Here is a 15,582-nt window from a genome sequence, read left to right on the forward strand (position 1 = left end):
GACTGTTAAGTCCTGTTTGTGTACCCCCACCCCCTAGCAATGCATGGCAGTGCTTCTCATGACCACGAGGTGTGTTGCAGGGTGGCCTGTCTGCTGAGAGCCGCAGCCCCCTGCAGACGACCACCACGCAGGCCAAGGCAGAAGCGTCTGTGGCGACCTCTGGCGCACAGCAACCACCACAGCACTCCTCCTCCTCCTCAGCGGCAGCCGCCACATCGGCTGCGGCCCCTCCAACTCTGGGCACCAGTGCGGAGTCTCGCGTGGGCACCGCCGCCGACTCTGTGGATGGCACACCGTCACCCGCGGCGCTCAACGGCGGCATCCAGCGGAGCCCCGCTCCCACCAACCTGGCGAGGCAGGACACCCTCAACCGTGAGGGCCTCCCTCCCACTTGAAGACATGACACATGTTGCAGCTGTCACGAAAAGCAGAAGTTTCACTTAGTTTTACCCGCCGCTGTGGCTCAGTGGTTAGGGCACTCAGCTACTGATCCTGAGTCATCATCATTATCATCATCAGCCTTACTACACCCACTGCAGGGCAAAGGCCTCTCTCTCCCATGTCTCTCCAATTAACCCTGTCCTTTGCCAGCTGCATACACCCTTTGCCTGCAAACTTCTTAATCTCATCCGCCCACCTAACCTTCTGCCGCCCCCTGCTACGCTTACTTTCTCTTGGAATCCACTCCGTTACCCTTAAGGACCAGCGGTTATCTTGCCTTCGCATTACATGCCCTGCCCAAGCCCATTTCTTTCTCTTGATTTCGACTAGGATGTCATTAACCTGTGTTTGTTCCCTCACCCACTCTGCCCGCTTCCGGTCTCTTAACGTTACACCTATCATTTTTCTTTCCATGGCTCGCTGCGTTGTCCTTAACTTAAGCTGAACTCTTTTCGTTAGCCTCCACGTTTCTGTCCCGTAGGTGAGTACCGGTAAGATAAAGTAGTTGTACGGTTTTCTCTTGAGGGAAATTGGTAAACTGCCACTCATGATCTGTGAGAACTTGCCATATGCGCTCCACCCCATTCTTATCCTTCTAGTTATCTCCCTGTTATGATCCGGATCAGCTGTCACTACCTGCCCTAAGTAGACGTATTCCGTCACAACTTCCAGGCTCTCGCTGCAAATTGTGAACTTATGTTCCCTTGCTAGGCTGTTGAACATTACCTTGGTTTTCTGCATGTTAAGCATGTTATGCATGGTTTTCTGCATGATCCTGAGTACCCGTGTTCAAATCCGACTGGGGCGGCCATGTTTGGATGGAGGGGAAACCCTAAGGCGCCCGTGTACTGTGGGATGTCAGTGCATGTTAAAGATTACCAGGCGGTTCAGGTGTCCAGAGAGATGTGAGACAGATACTGCACCATTTCCTTTCCCCCAAAACCAATTTTCAATTTTCACTTAGTTTGGAAGAAGTGGGCAGCCACATCTCTGTTCACCACCATGTTGAAGTAGCTTCACCTGAAAGCCTGGGGGACTTCTTGGCAAGCACTCGTTGCAGCCTCTGTGAGATTAACCCATTTGTTTCCAAAGATGGCGATTTGCTGCCTAGCAGTAAAAGGGCCAAAGTGAAAAAAGACAACGGAACGTCGTCCGCCGGAAAAAAATTTTTGCTATCAGCAAATAATAACAGTTGGCGCCACATGATATCAAGCTTCCTAGTTTTGGTTAGTAGTTTCTATTCTATATGGCAATAGTTGTCCACTAGGTTTGCAAATATTTACATGGTGAAAAAAAAAAAATAGTTGAACGGATAGTTGAAGAGGCCATGTTGTTGGGATACAAGTGCAGCAGTAAACCTGCTGTACCTCCATCTCCAATGCGTTTAGAGGCTTTTGAATGGGCTTATTTTGATTCCCAGATGCCTCCTAATGCTGTGAAGCAGAACCCATTACAAAGATACGTCATCTGCAATGCCCAGGGCAAAAGAAACGAAAGTCGTTGGGAGTGTGAAAAATGCAACGTTGCACTTCTCATGCCTGAATGCTCTAAAAATCTCTAGATATTGCTGGTGTGTGCATGTTCTGACAGCCAAATAAGCAAAATTTGTTCCACTGCGACATCTGTAGGGCGAGATACTGCTGATTATTTCATATGATCCGAGTCGCGCTGCGTGCTCAAAAAGACGGCACGGAATACTGCACAGGGAACATAGATGAAACGGCGGAAGCGAACCCAAGTTGCTCTTTCCAAGCAACCTCTCACGACCAATCATTAATTGAACTGCCACCTGCCACTGCGGGCAGTTTCCTCACCATCTGGTCGGCAGGTGGTGGTGATGTCACAAAATCACTTGATGGCCTACCTGCCACCTTGGTGGGCCATCTAGGGTACTTTTCTGGGGATTTTTTTTCGCGCCACCGCTGCTGATGATGGGTTTTCCACTGAACGGGATCCTTAACGCTGTTGAATTAAAATGCTCTGGGGATGTCCTCGCTTATGCTGCTGCAGGCAAGCTGGACCAGACAGGGCGGAGCCAGTCGGACGAGGGGAACCAGGAGAAGAGCCTGTCATTGCTAGAGTCGGCGGAGGCGAACCTGTCGGCCGAGCCCCTTGGCAAGTTGCGGGAGCACAAGGCGGTCCAGAAGGTGCAGGCCAAGCTGGAGAAGGAGCTGGGTGGCGTGCGCAAGCGCTTCGACAAGCTGCGCGAGAAGGAGCGCGAGGGGCAGCTGCAGCGCGCCGACAAGCTGGCCCAGGCCGCCGAGAAGCACCGCGCCCAGCTCTCCAAGTCCCATTCCAAGCTGGGGAAGAAGTTCTCATGCGGGGATGTTATGGCACTCAAACAGCAGAACGAATCGCAGATCCAAACCTTGGACGCAGAGCATAAAGCGAAGGTGTGTAATTGGGCAGTGTTTTCTACCATTCGATCGTTTTGCCGGCTTTGCGAACTGTGGTCATGCCAGTGATCTGCATGTGTGTGTAGTATAGATGTGCGAATGTCAAATTTGTGAGTGAATGTGAATATAAATAGGAATATGAATGAAAGTGAATAAGAATAATAAAAATCGGTTACGAATCGAATTGAATATTTTCAAATAAGTGTGATTATCGGTGTAGGCAGTTCAAGCTAAAGACAAGCGTTTTTTCACAAACCACAGCAATGAAAGAAAACAGATATTGCCGACAAATTTTGTTTTTACCCGTCATCAGCATAATTTACTGTACCTGTCAGGAGTATAGTAGAATACAACTTAAAAAACAGAAGTTGGTAACATTGGGCCACGTCCGCGGCATCCTGTATTATTCTGCTGGCCAATCACGAGTGAACAAAATAAACTTTTTACTGTTTGTCGATATCGGAAAAACAAGAGGCATAAAAAATTCTTGAGCTGATAATTTAATCTCATAACTAGGTTCTTTTTTAGGTAACAAGAAAACATTTAACGGTCTACTATTTGCCACAGAGGAATTCTGTTCGCTGGTCCTAAATGTGGGCGGAGCTCCACTGCAGACGCTGAGTTGTATCCGACTGTACTGGGCAATATATAAAGGAGTAGAAATCATCTGGTTGCAATGGTATTTAACCTTATTTTTTACTTTATTATTATAGATTGGTACCTTGTTTACGATCCTTCATATAACAGTTGCATTCAGTGATAAAAAAGTCTAATGTCACAGTTTGAGTAAATGTTCACCTGGCAACGGAGTTTATTGAATGCTGTCACCAAGCATTGTAAAGTGTCCAAATACCTCTTTGTTGGAAGAGTGACACCAGCAGTCGGTTATCAGATGGGCAGTTCCCAGGGCACTGCTGTCAAAGCGCAGCAAGACAGCTTGTGAAAGGGACACAAGAGCAGCAGCTGGAGCTGCAACTGAGCGGGACCACACCTCTCGCGCTTCCTTGCTGCGCCATCTTAAAAGCTAAAGCTAAGTGCCAGTTGCGAAATTCCACCCCAAACCCAGTGTTAACGATGACACTTGACTCGCTTAGCTCTGGCATATTGGTTTCGCTGAGCTGCGAGACCCATGATGGGGCCAAACACTGTCGCAAACCAAAGGGGTGAGAGCAGAACCACGCCCTTCAATATGCCTCGGCATGTGGGCCACACTGTACACGGTGTTGCTGAGCAGCCCGCTGGCTTTGAGCGATGTTTCTGTTATATGTATTTTTCTTGTTATTTGTGGCCTAAGCTACGCAGTTACTAAATTCGATTACTACGGTTTGATTACTAAATCAAACCGGTCACCGCGAAACAACCGAAGCAGTGTGTTTGATCCGCAACTTTGCCCCTTCCGCTATCTTCCGCAACCGAGGCAACTTCTGTACACACCCTGCATCTTATTGTATTGATCTAAAAATGAGAGGACCGATGCCAGTAAGGATCACAGCCAATTTTCGATTGCATCGTGGTGCTGCACTGTTTTCTGCCATGCAAATGTGCTGTGGTGGCTCTTGATGGCTGTCAGCGCATTGGTTTTATGCAAGACCTAGCATTATCGCACACGGCTTTTGCCGCGCACTGGCAGCCGATTCTATGAGAAAAGAGTAAGTCAGCTCATGTGGAAAGTACAATATACTGCCATTTGGAAATGTTACGATGTTTCGCTGCAAGTTTAAGATGAACAAGAATAAGAATGAACAAGAAACGTTTCAGAGGTTTGAATAATTCAAAATTGAAAATGCGGTGTTAATTGAATCGAATAGTATATATAAAGACTATTTGCAAACTATTCAATGTTTTGAATTATTTGCACAACCCTAGTTTATGCAGGGATGAACAAAAGTTTGAATTCTCATTTTATCTTAGTGTAGTAAACACTTGCAGGTTTCTTGCGATGACGTACCTTACTACTGTGAATAAACAAAGACCCACTGAGTAGGAGAATTTGTTTGTTTGAAATACTACTCTGTGTGAAATCGTCTGTGGCCCACAAAGGTTGGGATAGCCGAAGCGTGATGAGAGTGCTGTGCTGGTACTGGAATTCAGATCCACTTCTTTGACTGCACTGTGGTGTGTTATGCAGAAAGAGGAACTGCAGCAGAGCCACAACCTAGCCATGATGAACATCACCAAGGAGCAGTATCGAGCCGAAATGGACATTCAGCACAAGTACATGGAACCGGTGAGGCATGCCACACTCATGGGGTCAGTGCAGTCCAGCTGGGTGCACTGTACTGCAGCTGCCGGTGATGTCTACTGAACGAGTTAGCTGCAGCTGCACAAATGGGGGTATAGTGTTGCAGAACAATGCCAGCATTTCTACACCCAACCTGTTGATGGATAATATTTAGTCATTTGCTGTAAGCCATCGCATAAGTATACCCTGGACATGAGATTCCCCAAATCCGCAGCCTTCACTGATAAAAAAAGTTAAGTTTACTCACAATATGAGACGGTGTATACCCTCCCCGTCGCCACACACTGTGTGGTTTCCCTTGGGACGGCATCGTGGCTTATGCAGGCCTCAAAGCGATAAATATGCAATATTGCAGTTGCAGGGTTAGGAGACAAAAGAAGGCAAATGGCGATCGAAAGGTCATTGAATGGCACCCCATCCTGCCTTCCATACTGGCGTGCAGGCCGTCTTACTAGTGACAAACCTAGCTTTCAACATTCCTGCAGTTCAGGATTCCGGCTCGGTGCATCTGCTCCTGAAATTATCCTGAGTTGGCTTTCACGCTGTCTATCACACGTCTTGAAAAGTGACCACCAGCATAATTGAGCCAGGTAAATGGCAAACAATTTGAATTTTAGTTAGCAAAACCAATTTGCTCGTGAAGCAATGTTTTGCTTTTGCACATGGGGCTCCATGCATCCTACCAGGAACGGGCACTTTCATGGGGCGCGTATTACCCGTGGTTCGTCCGAAGCTGTACCATAAGCCCCGCAAACAGGTTGTCACTGCATATGAGTCAGAGCTCCTTTGATGCATTAAGGCAAGAAGTTGGTCTAGTTGCTACGTATTGATGCATACCTTTGTGCCTTTGATGTATGCCTGTACCATCCTATAGGCCTATAGGAACTCCTCCAAGGTTTTTTTTTTTTTTTGTGAGTTCTTTCCTAGCAAGGATCGTGCCATTGCCATCCTACGCTGGAAATTACAGCACCACATGCGAAGCCTCTCTCAGCATTATGAACAGAATCACAAATTTTTGATTTATAGCGGTGGGCATTTACAGCCATCACTTGATGTTTGGGATCAGCGTAAACGCCTTACAGAAGCCGAGATTTCAAAAAAAATTCCAGACAGCTACAGCTGTCATTCAGGGTTTGTGGTTAACCTGAAGCCCTTGTCACTTTCAGCTGTTCGGTGCCATGGAAAAAGCGATGCAAGCCTCTCAAGCGGCACAGATGCAGATATTGCAGGGGCTCCATGACCGGTGAGGAGAAAATCAGTGACATTCTTGTATTTGTTTCATTTTACAGACCCCCTGATCACACTTGATGCGAAGCACATTTTTGACATTGTGATTGTTCAGTGAGTTGCCATTGCCTTTTTGGATAGAAGCACATCTCTGTGGCAGATTACTAGGAAACCCTTAGAGAGGAGGAGTTTATGATCCGAATCATGCAGTAGCTGTAGATGGTCCATGTTATGCAGAGCAGCCTGAAACTTTGTATACAATTTATCAAAATCATTCCTGACTTGGACACTGGACAGTTGGATGGTGCACAGCCTTAACCCATCTAATCTTTATTTTGTGTGTCACCCTCAGTTGTGTAAACGATGGATGTGTGCCTTTTGCTGCTCACATATTTGACAGAGAGCAAAAATAAAGCTTATGTTATGCAGCCAAGAACATGCTGCCATAACTATAATATTACCATTAGCTATTGTGTCACTAACACTGAATGAATGATGAATGCATCACCTCAAAATTATTCAAATTAAAAGAAGAAGAAACAAGAGGTCATTGCAGAGAGGAATGTCCTGAGCAGCAAGAGAAATGTTGTTTGTGTAGCGGTGCTCACCCTGCTGATTCGCCTGACTGTCCTGCACGAGCACAAGAAGTTCAGGTGCTCGAGCTTATAGACAAGCGCAGATGCACGCGGAGAGAGGCTTTTGCCGCAGTCAAGGAGAGAGCCTCAGCCTACTCTAGTGTGGCCGCCAAGTGTCCACCCATAATGGATTCTAGTTGGTCCCAGGCTATTACAGCGGCAGTTGAGAAAGCTGTGGCAAATGCAATGGATCGCATTATGGAAACCGTGTCCATGTGCATTTCGCAGGTCATAGCTGCTCAGATGACCAATCTTATGCAGGCGTCCACCGCTCCGCTCTTGTCTTCTTTGGCTTCGGAAGCTACCCCTCCTTCTGTAGTAATCGATTCCGCTCCACAGGGCCAAAAACAATGTGAGCAACAAAAGACCTCTCAGGCCTCTCCTTCGCATAGCGTTATGGACGCATCCTCTATGGATTGTATGGATATGGAGTCTGATCTCCGCGCCCAGAAACGAAGTGGGTCTCCTCTGAATATTGCAGGTCCACCTTGCCCCCAGTCAAAGACAAAGAAAAGTAATGCAAGTCAAAACGCTAAGACCAGGATTCTAGAAAAGGCAGTCGCGGCTGCGGCACTTCCGCCATGATAGGGTTCTTCAGTGTACTCCAGTGGAATTATCGATCTATATTCTCAGCTTCAACAGATTTAAATTGCCTATGCAATCAGCTTCTACCAGATTTAGTTGCTTTACAGGAAACATGGCTAACTTCAAATTTCAGTTATCATCTCAAGGATTACCATCCGTTCCGGCTTGACCGGTCATCACAAGGAGGAGGGTTGTTAGTGCTCATATCTACAAAGTTTTGCCACAGGGCATGCATTTCTTTTCAATATGCAGACAATGAATGTGAAATCCTTGCGGTTGACCTCAGTGTCCCAGGTCAACCGCCCTTTACGGTAGCTAATGCATATTTCCCGTCTGGTGTGCGTGACACTCGGCCCCTTGACTCACTCATGTCTAGTAGCCGATCTCAGGTTCTATTACTTGGCGACTTCAATTCGCACCATGTGACTTGGGGGTTTAAAACAGACAGCTTTGGGTCTAGACTATTTGATTGGGCTTCTGGCAAAAACTTGATCAGCAACAATTCCGGATTGCCTACGTTTGTTCGCAGTCAATGCCGCTCTGCCTTGGATTTAACTTTTTCCTCCCCAGGAGTCTCTGTTATGTCTTGGGCGCCTGTTGACTCTGCAACAAACAGTGATCATCTACCGATTAGTTTCAAGTTTGCGTGTAAATTAACTCTTCCTGAGCGACATCAGCGCACGTTAATAAATTACAATTGCTTTAAAGACACGCTAAAATCAGCCCTCCAAATCACTTCAGACACTTGTGCTCAGAGAAGTGCCGAAAGCAAGGCTGCACATCTATGCTCAGTACTGGACCATGCAAGGCAAAAGTCTGAATTTTTGCTTAAGAGAACAAAGGGTGCAATCGCGAACAATTGGTGGAATGCTGAGTGCACGCGTGCATATAGACGACGGAAAGCAGCTTGGAAGAAACTTCTCATCAATCAATGCCCCAAAAATTGGCTGGATTATAAGTATGTTGCAGCACCATTTAAGCGCACTGTCGCCCGTGCAAAGGAGGAGTATAATACAAATCATTATGATTTCCTTTCCCAATCAGGAAATAAACGAGCTTTGTTTAATTTCATGAGGCGCAACAAGGTGATTCCTCCGGCTGCCAACATTGAATCCCTCGTTCAGTCCCCTGCTGACATCGCAAAGGCCTTAGAGGATATTGCATGTGGCCTAGAGCTTCGCTTTACATCTGCTTTACCTTCTCCTACTATATTCACATGCACCTCAAGTGATTTCACTGAGGTCTCTATGCCTGAGCTGTCGCAAATTGTTCTGCGCTTATCCCCAGCGGCTCCTGGCCCCGATAAGGTCACTTTATCTATGATCAAAATTTTGTTCAATGAATCTCCTGCAGACCTGTTGGCTCTAATTAACCATTCTATTAAAGGTCCTTGGATACCGCATGAGTGGCGTCTTGCTGAAATAGTTCCATTGCTTAAAAAGCAAGGGGAGGGCTTAACTTTAGACAATATACGCCCTATTTCGTTAACATCGAACCTTGTGAAATTGGTGGAAAGGGTCCTTCTCAGCCGTGTATTGAATCCATGCCAAATTGGTTTCAGGCCGGGTTGTTCAATTTGGTGTGCTCATACTGACCTTGAGAGTTGTATTAAATTAGCTCGCAATAGAAAAAAGTTTGCTGCGTTTGTCACCTTGGATGTCAGTAAAGCATACGACAGCGTGGAGCACTCGACTCTATTACTGAGATTACAGGAACTCAACTTCCCAAGCTATTTTGTAGCCTGGATTTCTGTTTTTTTGGAAAATAGAGAATTTTACTGCTGCCAAAATGGCGTTTCCTCAAGGAGATTTCCACAGACAAGAGGTGTTCCGCAAGGATCAGTTCTATCACTTGTTCTTTTTAACATTTTTCTAAGCTCAATTCCATGCATTCAAAATGTGAAAACTTATGTGTACGCCGACGATATTGCATTTTTTGCATCAGCAAGTGACATTCACACTCTTTATCAAACACTACAAAATTACCTCAATGTTCTTGACAACTGGCTAGGAAGAATTCATCTGTCCCTTAATGTGAAGAAATGCGCATTGTTAGTATTTCCAGTTTCTGTTCCAGTAAATATCTGCCTGGTCTATAGAAATAGCATAATACCTCAAGTTCAGACGGTGAAGTATCTCGGTGTAATATACGACTCTACTCTCTCCTGGCGGCCACACATTGAGCAAGTTTCTGCAAAAGGAGTTCGGGCCATTGGCATCCTGCGCAGGCTTTATAGTGCTAGGTCAGGCATGAGAAGGCATACACTTCTGATGATTTATAAAATGTACGTCCGCCCAATTTTGGAGTTCGGGTGTGTTTTATTCTCAGGAGCTCCTGCCTATAAACTTCGCCCTCTTGTGCTTTTGGAGCGTGAGGCGTTGCACCTTTGTCTGGGGCTTCCAAAATATGTCGCCAATGCTGTTCTGCACCTTGAGGCGCGAATGCCTTCGTTATCAGCTAGGTTTCGCCTTTTAACAGTTCAAACATTTTTAAAATTGTGCGACTCACCTCTTCACGCTTCCAGTATAATATTTCTTAGTCAACCTTCCGCCTTTTTTAGTGCTGCCTGGTCTCGATTTCATACCCCGCAGATATGTTACGTGCAGTCCCTCCTTGATCGCATAAATATTCATTTCACAGATGTCTGCCAAATATATAACAACTCCACATCTGTCCAGATTGAATTTGATGACATTTTCTCATTGAATGCAAAGCTGCAGCCCTTCCTGCTTCTTCAGGGTCTATTGCAGGACCACCTAAGGTCCTTTCCCTCTCATGTTCTTATTGCTACCGATGCCTCGCAGGATCGCGAAAAGGCAGGTGTGGGAATTTTTTCGCCTTCACTGGATTGGTCTTTTTCTCTCCGTCTTCCTGACTTCACTCCAATTTTTCTGGCTGAATTATTAGCAGTAATCTTAGCCTTACGAAAATTAGAATATACCGTTTCCCAGGTCGTGGTTATGACAGACTCTCTGTCCATTTGCTCTTCCTTATCCTCACCCACTGACTCTCGGCCATTACGCCTCTTTAAGTTCCTGATTTCGCTCCATCTAAATTCGGTAAGGTTGCTTTGGGTACCCGGTCACATGGGCTTTCACTTAAATGAGGTTGCAGATTCCTTAGCATGAGCCTCTCTCAGCGGCCCAATTGTTTCTGTCCTGCCATCGTGTGCATATACAGCTGCGGTGAGGTTTCGCAGCTACACAATATTTCAGGAATTTGCTGCCTCGGCTCTTACATCATCTCCCGAATATCAGCATCTTCTGCATCCTTGGAGTAGCAAAGACTGCCGCTCACGCAGACTAGAGGTCTCTTTCACGCGCTTGCGTTGCCGGGTTCCCCTTCTAAATTTCTACCTTCACAGATCTGGCCTGGCAGCTTCCCCACTGTGCCCTTTTTGTGCCGAACCTGAGACAATGGATCACTTCCTGCTGTTCTGCCGCCGCTTTTCTCATTTGAGGAAGCGTCTCTTGCAAATTCCATTTCATCAACTGGGCTTGCCTGTGTCTTCCGCGGTTGTTCTTTCCATTGGCGCTTCTTTGCTTGGACGAAGCGACAGGAGTGTGCGCTCTGCTGTGCAAAATTTTCTTCATGAAACGCAGCGACTCCCATTCTAATTTCTTTTTCCCGCCCTCAGTCAGTACAACATTGCAACATTACAGGCATTGTGTACTGTTATGCACATTAAGCAATTGTCCAGTCTTCGATCTCCAAGTTAACTGGACCCCTTTCCTTCCCCTTTCCAATCTATCAGACTACATACTATTACCACTTCTTTTCCCATCAAAACTTTCCTGTATCCAGTAATTAACCGCCTGTTTCTTGGCCACTCCCCCGTAGTGGGTATGTACCAGCAACGTCTGAGGCCTTCCTTCCTTCCTTCCTTGTTTGAGCACCAGACTCACTGTAATGCAGCCAGAGAGAGAGCCAAATACTGCATGAGAATCTGTGTCTTGGGAAGTGGAGTGGTGGGTATTAAAGGAGTTGTAACAGCATGAGGAATGCACCGCCACCCCATGCAAGTGCACATTTCTGAAAAGACTTAAATCCTATTTGTTGCAAAACTCTGAATAAATATGCTGTCATGAGCTTGTGGCCAGTTTTAGGATGTTAGCATATGGCCACACTATCTGTGAGCTTAGCACTCAGCACTGTGTGTATACCATATTTCGATTCTAGGCCGATAGTTTTTTTTCAAATAATCATGTTCCAAACTCTAGGATCGGCTTAGATTCAAGGATTTTTAAAAACGCGCCAGTTTTTCATTGAAACTGCTAAATATGGTGCATAGCTAGCGCCATCTAGAAAAGTCAGTACCGCAGCCGCTACTAGCCGTGCCAGTAGCCAATCATACACAAGCGAGAACGCCATTTTGACCTGTGTCGTGTCGGCTGTATCGGTGTGCGGCGTGGTGTTATTGCGATGGCACCAAGCAGGAGATGCCACTACGGTGCCACTTTCTAGAAAAAAGTTGTGATAGCCGCAGAGGCGGCATCGTCGAACCTTCAAGCCAGGCGGGACTTCGGTGTCGACGAGAAAAATGTCCATCGTTGGAGGGGACAACGACAGCAGCTTTTTGCATGCGCCGCAACGAGGATGGCATTTAGCGGACCAAAGAAAGGCCGTCACCACGAAAAGGAGACAGTTTTGGTCGACTTTGTTCGGATGCAGAGAGCAGCTGCCCTTCCAGTGACAACAGAAGTGCTCCAAGCGAAAGCTAGGGAACTTTCGAGGGAGCGAGGCTTAATGCCAAAGGATTTCAAAGCCAGCCCTGGCTTCAGAAATTCATGAAGCGCTTCGGCTTCAGCCTCCGGCGTCGCACTTCATTCACCCAGAAGCTGCCAAGCGATTTTGAAGAAAAGCTGATAGCTTTTCAGCGCTACGTGCTGTGAAAGATAGAAGCGGCAGGCTACAACCTTGGGCAAATCGGCAACGCCGACCGGACGGCTCTGTATTTTCATATGCCAGTGGCGTACACCATGAATGGAAAGGGTGCCAAGGAGGTGAAGGTGCGCTCTACGGGATACGAGAAGCAGCGCACAACTGTGATGCTGTGCTGCACAGCTGATGGACATAAATTCCCTCGTTATATATTTAAGGGGAGACGTGGCATTCGGGATCAACTTTCCTATTTCTTCATGGATTCTGATAAAATTGGCAGGGTTACTGGTAATGTTTCTGTGATATCACCATAAAAATTTCAATCAATCAATCAATTTTATTTCTGCCTCAAAAAAGTGACAAAGGAGCTGCAGAAAAAGCTGTCATAGACAGCTTGACTGAGCCGCAGCCCCCATTATACCGGGCAGCAGTGACAGGCAACGAGAAAAAATAACAAAACAAACAAAAGAAAACAATTCAGAGAAAAACACATTAACACCAAAAAAAAAAAAATCTACCACTAGATTGTACATGTGGGCAATTTACATGTTTATCCAAACATCATTGCATAAGTATCTTTCAGCAGTACAACAAAAGCACAATGAATCAAACAATACAAATTAAACAAAACAAAAACACCTCTTAGTGCAGTTTAAAGAAAAAAAAAATCATTTTGTAACACAGTCTATGTATAAGCAACGCAGCTCACGATTAGTACAGGTAGACAAGTTGAAATTGGCAGATTTGTATGTGTTTAGAAGTGATATCTCAACTTTTTCATTTAAAAAAATTTCCTCCTTTTCATCTTGTACCAGGCTTGAGCGACTTACAAAATAAGATAGAAGACTTCTTCAAAGTGTGTTGCATTCCAAAATGAATGGATGAGGTCGTGACATTCTTATATTTTTTTATTTACAATGTGAAAGTTTTTAGTTTTAATATTTTATGAGCAGACATTACAACGGGCACCTAAACAGTGAACAACTAGTCGAATCAGTAAGTCAGCAAACGGGATGCCGGAAAACCAAGAATGTCACGACCTGAAACATTTCTCAAGAAATGCAGCGAAAAAAAAACGTATCAAAATAGCCCCAGCGGTCGCGAAGAAATCAGCGGAACAATCGGAGCAAATGACAAAAAAAAAACAGTTTTGAGAAAATGACTTCCGAAGTTGCACCTTGTATTTCACTCATCAAAAGGCACCGGGGTTGTAGTCTTTTGTTTCCTTTTTAACACGGGGCTTCTTGGATGCCTTGCCTCGAGATTAAAGTGCTTTCGCTGCCTTTCTTTTCCGCAAGGCGTTCTTTTCCGCTGCTCTGCGAAGAGCATGTTGGCCAGTTTGCAGCCCAAGTGTCGAACAGTACTCTGTGTAAGCACGGCGGGTCCCTGCATTGAACTTGCAAACCGCTTCGTTGAGAGCTGTCTCTGTTGCAGTCAAAGATGCGTTTTTATCTTTTGGCAGCAGCGACCAAATTACTGAATGAAGGCTTTCAGCCGCATTCTGGGTTTTTTTCCCCAGACAACGGCTGAGGAGCTGGACATCCGGTAGCCGCCGGTAAACAGGCAACAATGCATCTGTGACATGCCTTGCAAGCTGGTACTTGTGGGAGGGCAGAGGTTTGCCCTCTGCTTCTGCAGCCTGGTGTTGGCACCAACTCTGTGGTCCTTGGGGGCAAAGCTCGTGACATGGGTGTTCATCGGTAGATGTTACGGGATAAAAAGTTGCCATCACAGCTTTCTGCATGTCCTCAACGTTGTCCTGATCGTGCAGTGCCTTGCCATAATAATTTGTTAACTTCTTAATTAAAGCCTGAGTGAGGCCACCTTTCCCACCAATAGGCCGACCCTTTTCACCTGGTGTTCGTGGACGGCGTGGTGTCGTCACGTGAAGTGCCAAGAGGACCCGCGACATGCGCGGTGCCTTCATCACTTGATGTTTCCGACACAAAACGCGGCTCCAGGTGCGCCTGAATGGTGCGCCCGGTGCTCGTGGACGGCGTGGCGTCGTCGCGTGAAGTGCCAAGAGAACCCGCGGTGCCTTCATCGCCTGATGCTTCCGGTGATGCAGAGCGCGAAGTAGAAAGCTCAGAAGAGTCCCCCGTGCTCGCACACGATGTTTCGTCCGCGTGTGAAGTGCTCGGCAGCGGCTCTGGAGCGGCGCCACCAACAGTCGTAGCCGCGCACGAAGTACTCGCCTGCGAGCCCGTAACTTCGTCAGTGCGCTGCACATCAGAAGTAATTGAAGCAGACGACTTCTTCTTCACCATCGGCGATTTTCGCTTACGGGTGCCATAGGCACGCGCCGTCTTGTCCTTCAGAGGTCGCCGACCCATGACCGCCAGTGACAGCCGCTTCCGAAACTATGCTCCGCGCGTACTGACGAACATGGCGGCCGCGTAATCCGTATTCGAAACTAAGCTCTGCGCAAGAGACAGTCACGGCGAGCCGAGGTTCTGTGCTCAAATGACTAAACCCCATCATACACGAGTAACATGACGAGCAGCGGAGCCGCAGAGTCGAGAGGCACGCGTAGCAGATGACGCACCCGCCAAGGAGACCAATTGCGCAGTGCGCTGCTGTCACGTGATGTGCGGAGCCAATCGGAAATCACCGCGTGACCGTGAAACTTTTGCTTTTTATGTGTTTGTTTCTGCTCTGAGGAGACCGCTGAAGCGAGAAATTTGAAGTCGGAGGAACGCGCTTTCCGTAGAGATCAAGATGGCCGCGCTACGTTGGGCGGTTGCCGAGGGATCGGGGCTTGAAAAGCGGAATTTTTTCGCTACTTGGAAGAAATTTTCCGCCACCCTTGATCATCAAAACAATGATTTGGCGCACTTCTTGATGGTTTTCGACGATGAAAATTTGTAATCACACAAAATATGACTTCTAAAAGCAGAAAATAAATATTTCAAAAAATCACTTTTTTGACCATTTTCCGCGAGTTGAAAGCCGCGTCCCCCCTTAAAAGGAAAACACTGCCTGCTTGAGAAACTTTCCCAAGAAATGTCATTGTGCGGGCAAATGAGAACGGGTAGATGGTGGGTGCGATGGTGGAAGAGTGGGTTAAGATTGTGTGGCGATGGTGTCTAGGAGCACTTTTGACAAAGAACTCGCCGCTTGTCATCGACTCTTACTGTGGGCACTTGACCGACAATGTGAAGGCTGCGTTCACCCA

General features: G+C 46.7%; 1 protein-coding gene across 2 annotated transcripts in view; it reads left to right on the plus strand.

Annotated features, from left to right (window-relative positions):
- The window catches only part of Plc21C (Phospholipase C at 21C), a 252,871-nt gene that overhangs the window by 211,356 nt on the left and 25,933 nt on the right, over positions 1-15,582 (plus strand). For both annotated transcript variants that reach the window (XM_077664734.1, XM_077664735.1), the window contains exons 15-18: positions 81-372; positions 2,452-2,834; positions 4,966-5,064; positions 6,246-6,322. In XM_077664734.1, coding sequence (XP_077520860.1) covers positions 81-372; positions 2,452-2,834; positions 4,966-5,064; positions 6,246-6,322 — 851 coding nt within the window. The remainder of the gene's footprint in view (positions 1-80; positions 373-2,451; positions 2,835-4,965; positions 5,065-6,245; positions 6,323-15,582) is intronic.

The sequence above is a fragment of the Amblyomma americanum genome, chromosome 5 (assembly GCF_052857255.1).
Source record: "Amblyomma americanum isolate KBUSLIRL-KWMA chromosome 5, ASM5285725v1, whole genome shotgun sequence".
NCBI lineage: Eukaryota > Metazoa > Arthropoda > Arachnida > Ixodida > Ixodidae > Amblyomma > Amblyomma americanum.